Source organism: Montipora capricornis, chromosome 13 (assembly GCF_036669925.1).
Source record: "Montipora capricornis isolate CH-2021 chromosome 13, ASM3666992v2, whole genome shotgun sequence".
Classification (NCBI taxonomy): Eukaryota; Metazoa; Cnidaria; class Anthozoa; order Scleractinia; family Acroporidae; genus Montipora; species Montipora capricornis.
The window spans coordinates 19,512,011-19,525,392 of record NC_090895.1 but is presented as its reverse complement, the minus strand read 5'-3'; the positions used below and the strand labels follow the sequence as shown (position 1 = coordinate 19,525,392).

The 13,382-nt window shown below is 38.3% G+C and overlaps 1 protein-coding gene and 1 long non-coding RNA gene across 2 annotated transcripts in view; both read right to left on the bottom strand.

The window, feature by feature from the left end:
* Positions 1-2,276: 2,276 nt before the first annotated feature.
* LOC138028639 (uncharacterized) lies at positions 2,277-6,365 on the bottom strand. Its single transcript, XR_011127700.1, has 4 exons — positions 6,286-6,365; positions 5,471-5,680; positions 5,185-5,384; positions 2,277-3,527 (listed from the first exon to the last, which is right to left on the bottom strand). It is a non-coding gene; the product is annotated as an uncharacterized lncRNA (long non-coding RNA).
* Positions 6,366-7,624: 1,259 nt separating this feature from the next.
* The window catches only part of LOC138028638 (uncharacterized), an 11,153-nt gene continuing 5,395 nt past the window's right edge, over positions 7,625-13,382 (bottom strand). Inside the window, exons 8-12 of the mRNA XM_068876240.1 lie at positions 13,037-13,151; positions 12,113-12,196; positions 11,771-11,951; positions 11,306-11,395; positions 7,625-8,169 (exon numbers count right to left, since the gene is read on the bottom strand). Of these exons, the coding sequence (XP_068732341.1) occupies positions 7,859-8,169; positions 11,306-11,395; positions 11,771-11,951; positions 12,113-12,196; positions 13,037-13,151 (781 nt within the window). The 3' untranslated portion in view covers positions 7,625-7,858. The remainder of the gene's footprint in view (positions 8,170-11,305; positions 11,396-11,770; positions 11,952-12,112; positions 12,197-13,036; positions 13,152-13,382) is intronic.

Here is a 13,382-nt window from a genome sequence, read left to right as displayed (position 1 = left end):
ACTTAAATCCAGTAACACAAGAAAGAAAAGCTATTCGCGATGATGTAAAACAAAGCTGTTTGAAGCTTGCTGAAAAATATTTGTCTCAGCGGGCAATAACATTCTACGCCTCATTAATAGGTACCTCTCGAGATAACGATGACGACAAAAACTAAAAGCGCAAAAAAAGTATTTGTTTTTGCAGTCATTCATATATTTCATAATAGCAAGAAAATGAAAGAAAATTTTCTGAGGCGCCAAGAACGAGTACTTTATATTGAGAGGTGACGTAGGTCAAATTTCTCAATACAGCAATTTGAAATTTTGGGATCATGGAGTAGCAATAAGTTAAATATTGCCCTCTGCTTCTGAATTGGAAGCACACAGCCAGGTGCCCTTGAACATGATCCCCTGTTCCTAAAACCGTTTCCTTCTCAATCGACAACTAACAAGTATCCTATGTCTTGGCTATGATTTTAATTTTTGGCGAGTCTATTGAGGAAGTGAGGGATGGGGAGGGGGCTGCTGTAAGGCATTGGGCATCATATATAGAAAACGTTAATGTGTTGAGTGACATTGACAATAGTTTATCTAATCATTGTTAAACTGTTGTTGGTTGTGTAAGCTGTTGCCTATTTTGTGAAAAACGCATTTAATAATTCAGGCTAAATATTAAGCTGAACTTTATTAAGGACCTCACTACTGACGTTTTGTGCGTCTTATTCTCTTGGTATTTTAAATAGCAGTGACTCTTTCAGCAATTTTGTATCTGTGTTATTCCATAATTAACACTCAAGAATCAGTTTAAACGGCATAATAGTGCGGTAAATAAATGTATAGGAAACTTCACTGTTTATAAACAATTCTTTTGCTATTTAAATTTTGCCAACCACATAAGAAAAGAATCCTTTGTTTCGGCAGCCAATAGATCTTTGGTTGGCACATTAATGACTAGGTGATGTAACGGTGAGTATCGCTATTGTCTTAGACAGAACTAAGCGAGAGTTAACTTTAGCTAAAGAAAGTTAACAAGGGCGTAGAGGTGAAAGTCTGTAAATCGCCTCTGAGTTTGTCTTCCATTTATTACAGTGCGTAAATTGGAGAATGATTGTGACTATATAATGGTGACTTCTTTCTTAGATGATCTGGATTGAGGAGAAAGTGACCTCATTTACTCACTAGCTTAAAAATGAAGTGTGAATACGGCATAATTATGCATCACAAGAGTTTTTTACTAATTAAGACGCTCTCACACGCGGCATTTTTAAGTTAGTGAGTAAATGACGTCACTTTCCCTTGCATCCAGCTCAAAATAAATAGTTTTTCTCTTTAAATCGTTGCATAAAATCTCGCATTTCGAGTATTCAGCATAAGCACTTTCGAACTGGAAAGGAAAACGAGAAGTGGTTTTTGACTGTAGTAACACTTTAGGAATAATCATTCTCCCTTACTTGAAAAAAAAAAAAAAAAAACAGTTACCGTATTTTAACCCTTTCACTCCTGTGGGGTTCCCCATTGACGAGTAAAATCGTCTGGCATTAGAGTAAAATCTATAAATATCAGTGGCCCTTACAGGAGTGAAAGGGTTAAATAATGTGTGACAATTTCCTCTCTATTGCCCGTTCACTGTTTACTGCATTCAGTACGAATTTGCAAGTGATCAGCGCCAATATACCCTTCCACGGTTTTTGACCGCCATCTTGCCTTGGGGGCAAACACGGCTAAATTTACAGTAACTGTATGAGATTTTGGTCGGCTTTGAACAGCTGTAGCGCCGCTAAAACGAGACAGATTTCCAACTTTTGCCACTACCTTACATAGTTTTATTGATATCATCCATTCAACGGAAAATAAGGCCATTAGGAAAGTATAACGTCCGTAAATTCGAACTGATACATCTTCTCATGCTTCTTCTAATTTGGCGGCAATTTGACGTGTTTATTTTAGAAGGCTTTGTATGAAATCTTAGAACTTCATTAATAGTCGTTGTAGCCTGAACCTGTTCTTTATATTTCATGAAAATAATCACGGTATAAATGTCTTTTAAAAGACACTTTCACTGTGGAAAACCGTCCCTTTTACCGGCGCAACAGCTGTTCAAAGTCGTCCAACATCCCATACATTTACTGTAAATTTAGCGGCGTTTGCCCCCACGCCAAGATGGCGCCAAACACCGTGGAAGGGTTTATTTGAATGGCTTAATACCTTTGTTTGAGGATCAGTGTCCAGCTCATCAGCAAGTCATAAGTCCAAACCCAAACCCAAGCTTCTTTTTAAGGACATTTTTGTCGCTGCTCTCTGAGATGTTCACTGCACTTGACAATGGTAATCCTAAACAAAAATTGCTACTGTTCATACACTGGTATTCACTCCTCTTAGCATTCAGAGGCTCAAAGATGTTTGCTTCCAAATACCTTTCAGGCAGAGGCAGCCTAGAGTAATATTCGGTGAAGCAGAGGGAATATTAATATTGTCGACAATTAAGGCCTCCCTATTAGTCACTCCACTGCCTATTGTCACTTTATGGTGGCTTTAAGTGCGACTAGAGCCACAGAACATTTTTCTCTTGGTTTCTATTTCGGTTAATCAATTCCATGGCTACTGCCGTAACAACCATCGGAAACTGACAATAGGAAGAGGAGTAAATAAGCGAAGGATATAGTTGACGAGAATATTTATAGGAACCTTTATCTTTGGTTTAGTAGAAACTATTCCGGGAATGCCTTTACCAAATATCAACAGAAAAAGGGTTTCATACAGGAACAAGCGCATAGGAGATGTTATCTTTAAACAAAAACGGTAATCGTTCATGTGAATGCACATGCTATGATTGGGATGCCTATGCCTTGCGAACGTCAACCTACTCAATGTGATGCAAACAGGGGTGACAAACATTTTACACACGCGCATTGCTTGAAATGTTTGTTTGGGACCATTTTGACATTTTAGCAAACGTCGTTCTGACATACTATGAAAAATAAAATAAACACTGTTGATTAGAGATTAATAGCTTATCCTAAATAAATATATCAGCAGCGAAAAGCAGTATTCTCATCACTAACCAGCACCACTTGGTTTTATGTCCTTTCACTTACCATTACTTGTTACATTAATTGTCGTGAAACCATTAATTAGTCACTTTACATATATAAAGTTGAGATTTGTAGTTAACGATCTGTTCTGAGGATATATGTCGAGGCATACGAAACGTTAAGTAAATGATTTTAAACAATGCCCTTGTTTATGTTTGTCACCGCTGTTTGCGACTTGTCTTTGATTAAGGTAAGATTTCCGAAGAAAAAAGAGTATCTACTCAGTGTGATTCAGGAAGGGTTTGGCTGTTTGCATGACATTCCCAATCCGCATCATTATAATTCCACAGAAACTCTACGGTCTCGGGAATGCCATGCAAGGCAACAAAAAATACTCTGGACCTATTGGGGTTTTTCCCTGCAATATATGGTCTGAGGTTGGCGTGATGTCTTGAATGGTTGATCATGGCACCCCAAGTCATTTCACCCTCCAGATTTCCATGATAAGGATCGATCCTAGAAAGAAATTAAATTAAATATAATATGAAATTTTGTCAGTTAAGGAAAATTATGTAATAAAATCAAAACTATCCTTTAAAAATGCAGTGGTAGGAGTTCTCCAGCGGTCATTAATTGATAAAAGACCAAGAAGAACCACTGATTTACAGACTATGCATAAGTGTTTTGTTTAAATTTTTCGCTGATGATTTTCCAACGCAAAACTCACAAATACAACAAAAATGGCAGTTACTCTGTGCGACAGTTTCCGTTCTTCGGCGATCATGTCAGTGTAACAGTCTGCCCAGCGTCGTTAACTGGCGTTAATTATCACTCCATCCGGGACTGAGGGGACTGGTTGGAAGAGAGTTATCAAATTTCAACTAAATCTAAACAATAGAGTGTTTTCACTCACTTGATCAGTAACCTTTTTTTTTTTCCGAAAAAAAAAAAAAAAACGTTTGCACGATAATAGAGCTCAATTACCGGAGGATTAGTTCCATTTTTTAGGAACACTAACAGGGCTGCCGTGACATCACGTGAAAACACTATTTTGACCATTTTACAGTTGTGTATTTAGTTTCCTGGCCTTTGAATGAGAGTGAGGCTGGAGTTGACCTTACTTTAATACAAACCTCACTGCTTTTCTTATGTGTATGATGTTGTTCTCATGCTAATTAGTACAAATTTACATCAGAGGTTGCTCTCAAAGCAAGGTCAACTTCAGCCTCACTTTCATTTAAAGGCCAGGTAACTAAGCACAGAACTGTGAAATGGGCTATCAACAATACAATTCAACGCGGACAAACTCTGCCGACCACCACGGCGATCTATGTATGATGTCTATGATGGCTTTGGAAATCCACTGAATGCTGAATCACTGAAGACAAACCCGTAAGTAAGCAATCAAATATCATTGTTTAGTACATGTTGTTGTTAACCTGTGAGGGCAAGAGTAGAGTCCTGTCTCGAGTTCATGTGTCATTTGGGGCTCGCACTGACAACAACCGATGAAAAGTAACTAACTTCTGGTATTTCTTATGGGTGAAACTCGGAATTCTTATTGTGTAAATGTACGGAGTTCCCCAGCTTTGAACTTAGCTTCCTTTTTCGTTTCTCTTTCCGTTTCAAAAGCTCAGAGAAAAGGAAAATCTGCTTGTAGGATAATGAAACAGCCGGCTATATCACAGTTCCCAGGTCGCCATTTTCAAGTTCTGACTATCACCACCGCAGACTTCCCAAAATTCCTAATGAAGATACAAGTCAGTCTAACCGTATATATTAGCGCTGTGAAGGTTTCATGCGCCCAGTTCCCTGCTCGGTTAATGCTATATCCTCTAAGAGCAATTTGTCCACAGCATCGTGAATTACGTTTAAAACATTTTTGTCATAAATTTTAGTTACAGTAAGGCCAAGGCAATAGCGGTGTACATGTACATGTACATTTGTCATAATTTACTGGTAACTGATGAAATGGTTTCTTTGGACACTGTAGTATGGTTAGAGGTTGGTTTTGCGTCTAAATAATTTAGCACTTGAGTTTCTTTGTAAACACGTTTCTAAATTGTGTTAAACAGGGACTAGAAGAGCTTTGTAGACCTTATACCAGACCGACCAAGTGATGTCTATGTTAGGACAGTTAAATCAACAAGACAACTGAATCCTTATTACTTACGCGATTTGTCGACCTTGGCTTTCAAGAATCATTAGTGCACACGTCTTTCCCTGACCCTTGTAACGTTGTTCATGGACCTCTGCCTCTTCTAATGATACCATCTCCTCGGTATACTCCGTGACAACTTATCCTCTTTCAATATCCCGTTTACCAAAGGCACAACGGCCTGCGCCTCGGGGGTCACTTGGAACGTCATGGATCTACGGAAAGCATATGAATTAAAATGATACTGTGTAATTGGTGACTACTGACCGGTTAGAAAATGGAACAGGACATTTAGCGCTACCTCAATTGGAGGAAGTGGTTGAGGATTTAGAGTCATAAACCTCTCCACTGTCTCAATCATCTGCTGACCAACGTGAAACTCATACCGTGGTTGAGTCCGCCGTGGCGGCCTTAACTTGACGCCAATGTATCCTCGCTGACCGTTTTTAACGTCTGGGCGCAATGGCCATCTTTCTTGGAGCCCGTGTCTGACAATGGCTTTTCTAAATTGCTGTAGATAAAGGAAAATGCACAAGCACGAATCACGAGCCCATTCATTTACTTGCTCCGTTTTAAAAGCTGGAGCAACGTTTCATCGAACATTTATTAATGCAAGCGTTGATGACTTCATATTTTTTAAAGTACGTACCCGGCGGAACCCGCTTCTCTTTATTAAAAACTTAGTTTGACCATTGAGACTGTCCCCATCAGTCCAAAGCGAAACTGCGTTTTCGTGGGCAGAAAAAAGTTCCTCGGTCGTCAGGAAGTTTCCTTCGTCCTGCTCTACGCAAAACTTAACAAACTTTTGAAGGGGACGAATGTTTACAAACGACATTTGCAAGGTCTTGACTCACCCGTGCAAGTTAAGTTGTGCCAATTGGCGTGATTTTTAAGGCAAATGCCTGGACACACCCATGCACTGTGATTGGTCGCTTCGGCTCAGTTTTTCTTCTCATTGACTAGATACCGTGAGAATTAAAAGTCAGTTGTGTGAATGTCGAAAGGAATGCGGAGTTAACTTAAGAAAAATCTGAATGAGAAACGTTCTCCTTTGGCTTATACAGGGTAGACAAGGCAATGACAAATTATATTTTTGTCAATGTTCGAGTGAAGTACCTTGAAGCAATGCACTTTTGTCGCTGGATAATTTATGGCAGTTAATCTCTCCCCCTGGGGCGGCCGTGGCATGGTAAAGCTTCAACTATCAATTGCAAGAAAACCAGTTTTTAAAAACTCTTAACCCTCAATTACTTTTGTGGATTTTCCTTTTAAAGTTATTTTTTCATAAAAACACGCTTCCTTGCAATTTGCACGTTGCAATTTTACCATGAAAAAAGCACGCATAAAATAAAAGAATGTGACTGAAAAATTCTCATAACAGCGTGTGAAATTCTAGAACAAAAAACCACAAAATTCTTTGAACGTTGCGAGAATATTTTATGGGATATCGAGGGTGCTTACCATTAAGCCAAAAAATCCTGAAATCTCGGTTTAAGGTCAAATGGAAGGGCAATTTTCCGGAAAATATTTTCGTAAATTGTGGACAACCTCCAGAGGTAGTGCTCTTTTTCCGTTCGGAACGGAATTAGCGAAATGCTCTTAGCATTTTTGAGAATCCTTCCGTTTCCAGGCCATTTCTCACAAGATCGAGTGAAGATGGAATGCTGTGTACTAAATGGTAAGCGCCATTCTCATCCGGTTGGTCATTAAATTCGGAAAATAGCTTACCTTTATGCAACGATCATTCCACCTGGATTTATTTGGCTGAGTGGTAAGCACCCCGAAACTCTTCCTTAATTCATTTAAAACGACAGTGTCTTTTTGTCTGGCTTTTGTGCCTTTCTTTCTGTTTGCCAAACCACTGTATTTTTTACAGGTGCCATGTGCTAAATGAATTTTGCGAATAACAAGTTTTTTTGTCACGGAACACTGCGTGACAAGAGTGCGATGAATTACTTATCCGCCTGTACTCCTTTTGTTAGGAGTTCTCCTGGGGCACATTGCTAATTGGCTAGTATGGGTGTTCTTGTTTGCCACGTTTTGTGTTTCAAGACATGATAACGGAAAGCGGAAGGCAAAATGGGCTGGAAAGTGCGCCTGGTTGAGCAAAGATGAAAAGAATTGTCTCATCCCTTAGGGTTCGTTCGGCCATGACCGGAAGGATCGTCTCTCTCCATTCTGTCATTAAGCCAATTTTACGAAAGAACAACGGTTCACCTGTAACTTTATGTCACTTAAGGATGACAAACGCTACGACTGCGAGTTTCCATTTTTCCCTTAAGGTTTTATATGATATTTATCCGGTTGGCACGAAAAGGGCGGGAATATCAACCAAATCTAAGAAGAGAGAAGAGGTGAAATAGCAACAAAGATGCTTGTCGTGTGTAGCCCTTAAGGTAAGAATTTCGCTATTTATTTAAACCAAGGTTATGATCTATGCAGATTTACAACATTTACTCAGTTTAAATGTAATATCTACCATTTTCTTCAAATGCACAGTCAGAATTTCTTGACCGCACTTCTGTATACTGTACATGCACTGCAAGGCAGTGTTTACACGAATGCGCTTTCATATCGACATAATTTCACGACTTGGAAGCCCCGTCAAAATGAATGCGGTTCTGAAGTGTTTCCACGGAACGTTTTTCGCCAGAAAATCTAAGTCGTGATGTTACAAGAGAGCGCTGCACTACCCGCCGCTAAATTCACGATTTTGAATCGAACAATGCAAATTTCGCGCCAAAATAGTAACCGTATTCAAATCGGTTTCAGTAACAGTCTCGATCTCTGTAGTGTAAACACAAGAAGTAACCACATCGAAAACCGATGCGACTTCAAATGAAACCCCGTTCATGTAAACGCTGCCTAAGTAGTACGGAGCTTGAGAAATTGAGTATTTCAGACGCGGACAGCAACCAGAAGTTAGCTGTTTTCCCCTTTCACTTGTCTTCAGACAACCACATGATGCAACCACTTTGATTTGACAAATAAACTCAGTGTCTGGAAGAAAAAATTAAAAACAGACATTTATATTATAAGGCAAGAGAAACATTTTAGCCCATCATTTAAGAATGTTTTGGATTTATGTGACACAGTTGATTTCAGGAAATGTCACCACTTTGGTTTGACAAATTAACTCAGTGTCTCAAAAAAAAAAAAATTGGAAGCATACATGTATACAGGAAACACTTTTAAAAACAAGGAAGTAAAATTTGAAAGTAAAATTTGGCAGCATAGGCAAAAGACAGATAAGCATTGTTTAATAATTTCTTGAATTTATGAGAGACAATTGATTTCAGGAAATCCAAGCACTTTGGTTTAACAAATAAACTCAGTGTCTTGCGAACAAAAAAAAAAAAAAAAAAGAAAAAAGAAAGATTGCGAGCATACGTGTATACACGCAAGAGAAACAATTGCCCAATGTTAAACAAGTTGTTGGATTTATTGATTTGAGGAAATGCCAGCACTTTGGTCTGACAAAAAACGTCAGTGTTTGGAAGTAAAATTTGGCAGCATAGGCAAAAGAAAAATGAGCATTGTTTAATAATTTCTTGAATTTATGTGAGACAATTGATTCCAGTTAAAGATATATCCATTGATAAAACAAGTTGTTGGATTTATGTGAGATATATAGCTGAAGTTTTGAAAACAATCTCAAACTTGGCTGCAAAATCCAAAGTGCAACTGCTGCCTTTGGCAGCAGTTGCACTGACGGTGACGGTGAGGGGGGGCTGCGTCATGGCTTATCTCATGCAAGTCTAACAAGTATGAGGTGTTAGTCCATAGCCAAAACAAGTCACTAGACCTCTCTATTGGAGGCTTATTGAAGGAAATCTCCACGTGTTGGGTAAGGCAATAAGGCCTCTATGGGATATGAAATATTCCTTCTTCTGAAGTCACCTTAGTGATGTTTGAAAGATTAGTTCGAAATATAGCAGACATATTAATGGCCTTAACTGCCTTAATGGCTGATGATACTAGCCTTTTTCTCACACATATACATTTTTTTTTTAATTTCCAGGTCCAAGTCACAATTTGCCAAATGGCAATGACACTGTTGTCAGTTGAATGGTTAGAGTCCAGTTACTGACAAAATATAACCGTCCCAGCTATTCTAGTCAAATTTAAAGACAAATTAAGATACGTGGGAAGGACCCGGTTTTCATAAGATCAGCTAGATATATATACAAGTTACGAGGGTCTCTCGAGCCAACAGCGCATCCCTGCCCCCCAGGAGGATCATAAATAGATTTACAGTCCAAGCCTCGGCGAAATGTAGTTAATTAATGAAGTTTCAAAGGACCAACGACGGACAACCCCTGGAAGACATTTTTCATTGGGAGAAAACCTTTTTATGACCTGCGCGGGATTTGAACCCACGACCTCCTGATTACCGGTTGGGTGTGATCACCACTACACTATCAGAGCAACCATGCTGGCTACATGGCCAATCTGGATAGTGAATGGGAATTACGTGGTCATCCCGGGCCCATGTTTTTCCCCAACTAGATGAGGCTGGAATTTGTATACAAATAAGGACAAGTAACGGTAAATGGACTACATTCCGTAATCGACAAATTTTGTTTTGTTTTCGTAGGACCATGTCCCACTCTTCAGGATTATCAATATTTCTCTCATCAAACATTTGTCGCCTTTGCTGATTTATCATGACTTAATTTTGCTTGTTCTAGATCTTAGTGGACAACTCAAGGGCCGAACTTGATTGCAGATGCGATTTCCAAGGCACGAGTGGGGGAATATGTAAGACTTCCTTGTCAGATATTTTCAGAAGTAAAACAGCTGGCAAAGGAGTTTAGCGTTTATTGGTCTTACTGTAACGCGATGAAGTGCTACGGTGAAAATATAAAATGGCCTTGGATAATTGGTATGACTTACAAAGGGATCACTCGAGTTAATGATAAAGGTAGGGTTCTACAGCTGGTTTCTGATAGTAATTAAATTAAAATGATGATAGAGCGGCTTTCAATTGAGTGTCGAAAGTAATCAGCGAATTGCTTTGGTTTATAATTACTTCACTAAGGGATTGGTTCAAAGTTCTCGCGCCACTTTTTCAACCAATCAGAAGTGAAACCAAAACCAATTGTGGTTTGCGGGTGCACATTTTCCAGCGCTTTGTGTCGGCTACGTGTAATTACTTCAAGTTTTGATTGGTTTACTGGATTGTCTCCGTACTTTTTGATTTTTTGATTGGTCAAAGTAATTACTTTGGTTTTGGTTTTACGACACTCACTTGAAAACCGCTCTAATGATGATGATTATAATTATGATCATGAGAATATGATATTAAGCCACAAAACAATTCAGAGATACCCAGCGACGGTTTTCTCTCAAGTCCTTTTAAACTCTGTCCTAAGCTCCTCGGAGCGCCTTTAAAGCTATGTACGTCCATTTTAGTCTGCGCTATAAAAGTTCTATCCTTGCGGTTATTCTAGGGGAACATTTAAGCCACAGATTTTTTGCATCCTACCATGCAGGGAACTCAAAAGGAGTTTCAGTCCAAGTTAAGGGGAAATGATATGAAAGCTACAGAAGAAATGCTGGACAAGCTCTAAAGAGATCTGAAAACTAGTTCTGCCCTATGGGAATAGAGCCCACGGAACCATGAAGTCAATCTAAGGCATGAAATAAAATGAAATAAAGAGAACATTTAAATAACTTGTTCATCTTCCGATGTAACTGCTGTAGTTTTACTGGATCTGTTGCCTGCTGCTACTTGTCATGGATTTCAAAAAAACGTTTTCAAATAAATGATATATCCATGCTTCCAAGAAGGAGGCTGAACAGGAGACTCTAGAAGGCCAGTCACTCCAGCTTCCTCGTTCGCCCACTTGACAACTTCTTCCCTTTTGACGGACACTACCCAAATATTTCATTTGCTTAGCAGATGACAGCTACACATAGAAAATGCTTGTCTGTTTCTAAGTGTGACTACAATGCTTCAGTCATTATAAGGCACTATGTAGCCAGCTACAATGTATTCTGAATGCAATAATTTCCTGAAAACGTCATCTGCAATCTGATTATGACTACTATGCAATACAAGATCCAGTTTGGAATTCAAGTAAATGGATTTAAGCAAAAACAATATATAAAGAAAACCACTTTTCATAAATACCTTCAAGGGTGTCCAACAATGTTGCCAGGGCCACTTCACTGTTTTTAATAGCAGTGTTTGCCTTTTTCATGCGGTCATAGAAAAGTCTCCCTAACAATACAGAAAAGCATAATTCAAATTACGATCGAATAATTTATGCTCGTATCGAAACAACTAAATTGTTGAATTATTGTTATGAATGGGAAGAAAAATGAATTCTACGGATTAGATATGATAATATATATGTACATGTAGGTGTTTTTGCCCATTGAAATACAATAGCCATGACCAAGAACTAAAGTAAAATCAAAATTCATTCTTTTATACTGTAAGCAGGTACCACCCGTTACTGTCTAGTAGGCAATTTGGCTGTACCAGCTTAACCAACATAAAATAATCCGTTATAAATGCAAAAGGACTACAATATCCTGCGTATCATTCAATGACTTTAAAGTTTAAAAGTCTACTGTACATTGGGTACTCAACCTAGGCTAGCTGATCTTTTCTTTGCGTAAAACAAAAGAGCATCCGTGCGCACATCCACTCGATGATTTGGTCGGATCTCCTTTGTCATCTTCCCAAATCGCCTCAAAAAAGACCAAAGTCTCTCCAGCACCTCTCCATCCGTAAGGGCAAACCCTGGTAACCTTCTTGGACTATATTTGATCTATCAGGCAAGAACAAAAAATACACTGTCTTTCTTGAAGTATGTCTTATTTTGCAATTCGTTTACTGAGATTCTCTGTGTGAAAAGATAATCAAACGGCACGTACATGTACCATATTTGAGATTCTCACAGTTCATACTGTCAGTGTAAAATAATTTTACCTGGAAATCTGATTTATGTCCATAACAATGGAAAATTGGAGTTGCAAACTTTATATGCTCCAGTATCTGTAGCTGCCCTTGAGCCTGCATGGGTAAAATAATCAGAATGAATAATAATAATATTAATAATGATAATAATAAGAATAATGATAATAATAATAGTGATAGAACACCCGACAACTGGAGAGAATCAAATAACAATAATAATAACAATTGGTAGTGGCCGCCCTTGGGACCATCCCTAGGGCCTTAAAAGCAAATTTGGATGAAATTGGAGTGGGTGTTGGGGTTGATCTATAGCAGAAGTCCATTCTGCTTGGTATGCCAACAATCTTGAGAAAAGGACCTTTAATCTTGAGGTTACTAGTTGTGACGTGGCTTCAAGGAAAACTCCAGCAAAACATAACGGTAGTTGCTGTGAAGGTACAACAATAACAATAATAATAATAAGTACTGTAAGTTACGGACTGATTTTTTCCTGTTGATTCATGGCTCAAGCGCAAAGGCCATAAATGAACGGGAACAAAACGAGGATCTCTAACTTACATTACGGACCAAAAAAACGAGGTTAGTAAATTAAAGATATTTATTATATCTCTGAGGTTAATACGGCGCATGGGCAATGAAACTAGTCGAAGTCAATCGGAAGTTTTAACTTCCACAAAGACTGCCGTGTCAACATCTGAAAAAGTAAACCTTCTTGGCTGTTTGAAATAGTTGCTTGCAAGATTCAAACAGTTTTACAATTTTATGTAACAGAAACGACATGAAAAACTAGCTGGGGAATGTTATATCGAAATCTTAAATTTAGCAGGCTGTACTGTAGAATATGGTCCAGTAATTTAGCCAATCACAGCGCACATACTATCTGAGAGTTATAATAATAATTAATAATAATACCACTACTACTAATAATAATAGTACTTGTAAGTGGCTTTCCAGCAAACAGGCGATGTCATACAGCATGTGAACAGCTATTCCAGGGGTCTTGTCGAATTCATCAAGAAGATCATTAAGAATGAAAATTGGATATGCCAGTCTAGTAGATAAGAATTCAATAATATTATAAATAAGGGAAATCATTGTTACACTTCAAAAAACTACTCCTCTGTAACCATTCATTTAGGCTAATTTAGTGAAAACAAGTTACAGTATTAAATTGCCAATAACTATAATCATTACAGTTAATTTAACTGTTGTTAACTGTATAATTTCACATATTCAGACTATCGGGAAAGGCCAAACTTTAACTACATGTAGATAGACTACA